The sequence below is a fragment of the Triticum dicoccoides genome, chromosome 6B, assembly GCF_002162155.2.
Source record: "Triticum dicoccoides isolate Atlit2015 ecotype Zavitan chromosome 6B, WEW_v2.0, whole genome shotgun sequence".
Classification (NCBI taxonomy): Eukaryota; Viridiplantae; Streptophyta; class Magnoliopsida; order Poales; family Poaceae; genus Triticum; species Triticum dicoccoides.
The window spans coordinates 8,918,074-8,922,534 of NC_041391.1; the positions used below are offsets into that span (position 1 = coordinate 8,918,074).

The 4,461-nt window shown below is 46.7% G+C and overlaps 1 protein-coding gene across 1 annotated transcript; it reads right to left on the minus strand.

Moving 5' to 3' along the window:
- Window positions 1–1,924: 1,924 nt before the first annotated feature.
- LOC119320192 (bidirectional sugar transporter SWEET14-like) lies at window positions 1,925–4,141 on the minus strand. Its single transcript, XM_037594300.1, has 6 exons — window positions 3,933–4,141; window positions 3,362–3,398; window positions 3,064–3,274; window positions 2,756–2,917; window positions 2,557–2,676; window positions 1,925–2,472 (listed from the first exon to the last, which is right to left on the minus strand). The coding sequence occupies exons 1-6, from the start codon at window positions 3,982–3,984 to the stop codon at window positions 2,170–2,172; spliced, it is 885 nt and encodes a 294-aa protein (XP_037450197.1). The 5' UTR covers window positions 3,985–4,141; the 3' UTR covers window positions 1,925–2,169.
- Window positions 4,142–4,461: the final 320 nt, after the last annotated feature.

Here is a 4,461-nt window from a genome sequence, read left to right on the forward strand (position 1 = left end):
CATAATACCAATCGTCATCGAACGTTAAGCGTGCGGACCCTACGGGTTCGAGAACTATGTAGACATGACTGAGACACGTCTCCAGTCAATAACCAATAGCGGAACCTGGATGCTCATATTGGTTCCTACATATTCTACGAACATCTTTATCGGTCAAACCGCATCCTTTATCATCGGTATGTTACTTGCCCGAGATTCGATTGTCGGTATCATCTTACCTAGTTCAATCTCGTTACCGTCAAGTCTCTTTACTCGTTTCGTAATACTTCATCCCGCAACTAACTCATTAGTCACAATGCTTGCAAGGCTTATATTGATGAGTATTACCGAGAGGGCCCAGAGATACCTCTCCGAAACACGGAGTGACAAATCCTAATCTCGATCTATGCCAACCCAACAAACACCTTCGAAGACACCTGTAGAGCACCTTTATAATCACCCATTTACGTTGTGATGTTTGGTAGCACACAAAGTGTTCCTCCGGTATTCGGAAGTTGCATAATCTCATAGTTTGAGGAACATTTATAAATCATGAAGAAAGCAGTAGCAAAGAAACTGACACGATCATAATTCTAAGCTAACGGATGGGTCATGTCCATCACATCATTCTCCTAATGATGTGATCCCATTCATCAAATGACAACACATGTCTATGGTTAGGAAACATAACCATCTTTTATTAACGAGCTAGTCAAGTAGAGGCATACTAGGGATTATATGTTGTGTCTATGTATTCACACATGTACTAAGTTTCCGGTTAATACAATTCTAGCATGAATAATAAATATTTATCATGAACTAAGGAAATAAATAATAATTTTATTATTGCCTCTAGGCATATTTCCTTCACAGGCCCCTCCGCATCATGGTCGCCTTACGCAAGCTATCAGTACGACCGCAACACACGCCCAACCTATCATGGATGGACCGACCCGGCGTGGAGCGCCCTTGCCCGAGTCGTTCGGGCATATCAGAAGGCTCAATGAGGACCCCGAGAAGACTGGTGGCATGCCTGCCGGAAACAGGCGTGGGGCCTACACCCCAAAAGAAGGGCTCAATGGGTTCGTCGTGCGCAGGACTGCGCAGCAGCCCTTGCTCGCGGTCGCGGCGGCCACCGCCCAATGACGGTGGCCTCATGCGACCCTTGGAGGTCCACTGTCATGGACTGCCCGACAGGGTCGCCAGATGTCTAAGCCGTCCAAGCAAATTGAACAGCTTTGAGAGGCCATGAGAGATCATATGGCTCAGAGATGCCTTGAGAAATCAGAGCCACCCGCGCGAGAGGGACATCACGGACGCACTCGGAGCCGCCCAATGACGGTGCCCTCATGTGCGTCGGACAGTCCACCCGTCATGGCCCCTCCAGCCGGGTCGCCAAGGTCCGTGCCATTCGAGCAGATTGGTCGGCCCTGGGGGCGCCCGAGTGGCCCCCAATGCAAGTCACCAGCCAACGGAGGGCAAGGACGCGCTTTCGACCGCGAGGAGCCTAAGGAGGCGGGTACTCCAACATCCTTTATAGGAGTAATTACTATGCACTCAGTTCTTGCTCACAAATACTCGTGTTCCAATTCACCGTCATAATACTCTTGCTTGGAATCAAAGGTAACTTACAGACAGAACACAACAACCCTTTACAAGACGTAAATGACCATTTCATCAGTTTTTTGCCGGATCGATACTACAAAGTCTATTTTAATGAACAATCTAATGTTACCTAAATTATATTGACATTTTCCCAGTATCGATGATTCGCGAGATAATATCTATTATTCTTTTCAGTTATCTATCATAGTGAAATTGGTAGACACGCTGCTCTTAGAAAGTGGTGTTCAAGCATCTCGGTTGGAATTCGAGTGGCCGCATCTCTAACAAGAAAACAATAGATTAGAAATTAGTTTGAAATTAAAATTTTGTAATGCTTCTAATTCACTACCATGCTTCGTCTGAAAATGGCAACTTTTATATAAGACCATTACATGGAACTGATAGATGGACATACTAATGAATACGACCAAGATAAAATAACTGGCTCGAGCATCTAATGGAACGTCGATAATGGAAATCACAAGCTCACGTGCATGCATTTCTCTCCCTATAGCTTCTCTGCTCGACCCCAGCCCGTCATGGCTTAAGTGCACGCATATATCCTAGGCATGAACGCATGACTGCCTAGACTTGCTCGACGAGGGTTGCCTTCTCAACCTTGTCAACTTCCCCCTTGGTCACGACGCGGGTGCAGGCTAAGCTGTTATCCTTCGTTGGTGGTGGCATCCCAGGTTCGATGGGATTGTGTGTGTTGAGCTCGATGGCAGCCGTTGGGCTAGGCTTAGCAATGTTGACGACATGCTCGGGCACCTTGATGGCATCAACATCGTCCACCTGCTTGGGCACCGGTGTAGGCATGGCATTGCGGTAGAGGGCGTAAAGCCCCATTTGAATCACACCGAAGGCGAACCCAAGAATGTTTGGTAGCTGCATGCAGATCAACGCCAACAATTAAAGAAGGGAAGTTGAGTTACGATGAACTGGGAGATTTTAGTTGTGTTGTTCACGTACGGCAACATATTTGTCCTTGATGAGGAGGCCGTAGAGGAACCAGACGACGGCGCTGACGGTGAGGGAGAGGGAGAGGGAAAAGGGCATGAACTCCACGCTCCGAGTACGCACCACAAGGCGCTGCAACAATCAAGACTTGTAAGAATCAATCATGGATCAACAAACTAACACTCTAGAGGGAGGATGCTCAGTCGCTCACGATGACGCTGAGGGGCGCGACGAAGACGCTGACAGAGAAGCCAACGCAAACCCACCCAAGCATGACAACGCGCTTCTCGCCCTCCGACAGGAGCAGGGTGAGGAGGAGGATAAGACCGAACACACCCACATTCAGGAGAAGGAGGATCTTCGCCGTGAAGAGCTGCATTGATGAGCATATTTTTATGTTAGCCGCATGCATTTATTGCGTGGATCTAATAATATGTGATTTTATGCATCAATCAATGTAGAGGCCGAAAATTATCCTCTTCCGAAGTAAAAATGTGCAACTGAGGTGCAATCGAGTACCTTGGCTTGCTTTGGTGCATAGGTGAGGTAGATGATGATATAGATGGTCTCAATGACACAGCCGGCAGAGTTGATGGTGATGAGGAGGCACTCGTCAGACTTGAGCAGCGCGTAGTAGATCCACAACATCGCGCTGAAGAGCGCCACCACGTAAGGGACCGATTGGAACCCCTGCGTCGACTTGCTCCGGTAGATTCGGTAGAATGTCGGCCTGCATGCCGTACCCACATGCACCATTAGTTTCTTGTGAAACTAATCTAGAGAGAGAAACGATGTTGAGTGTCATCAAGAGGCTTACAGTGGGGCCAGGTAGGTCATGAACGAGATGACATTGCCTGCAGGAAGCAAAGTGGTACATACGACAGTTAGCCGGCGAGAACAAGGAGACACATGTACATACGTTACACAATCCCCACTTAATGGCTAGCTTTCTTGTGTGGGTGACGTCGGTGAGGTGTCACGCTACACCATAAGAAAATGTGTAAATTGAAGGCCTTTAGTTTACAACTTTCGTTCCTTTTTCTCAACTTTCTTTTTGTTTGCCACTTGATGTGCACCTCTTATAGTTTACACAAAAATAATTAATAAATGGCGGGGTCGGGGCAGAAGAATGGATCACTACGTCTGCGCAAAAGAGGAAGGGTCACATGCATCCATACTACACGTGATTTTTTCTTGGATGCTCAGAATACTAACAAAGGTGGAAATATTAGTTTTGGCAATGAACTATTAGTTCTGGCAAACCATATTGAACAAATATGGACATAAAACAAAAGGCCATAAGTAAGAACTCTTAAAAGATAGTACTCCCTCTGTCCGAAAATACTATTAGTTTTGAGAAGGATGTATTGAGGTGGACATAGATATACCTAGGAGGCCAAAGGCAAAGGCCCACGGGTGCTGAAGAGAGAGACCACCCATTGCAAGATCTTAACTACCTTTGAAGTTTATGAGGAGATCACAATGAGATTGTTCTACCAGGCTAGCTAGTTAGGATGATAGTCAGGCTTCAGGATTTTCTCTCCCTTGTACAGATGGTTCAATGGGAAGAGAAGAACTGCCAGCCTACTACTTGAGGTTGTTGCTTGAGAGCGTGAAGGGAGCTGGAGCTTGGATGGGTTTATATAGTGCTAGCAAGGAAGCTTATGCCTTATGGTGTGTGACTCCGATGGCAAACACAAACTGTTCCTGATCAATCACAGCCATGGGGCCGCATTAAACAAATGACAAGATAATCATCACAATGGATGACACAAAGTGCCTATCTTACACTCTTTCTCTCTCCGTTACCTCTCTAATCCCTATCTTACACTTCAAGTTATCCTAGATAAGGGCAACCTAGCCGTACATGGAGAAGCCAAAGAGCTATAGCAGCCGCGGAGCTGCAAAGGATCACAT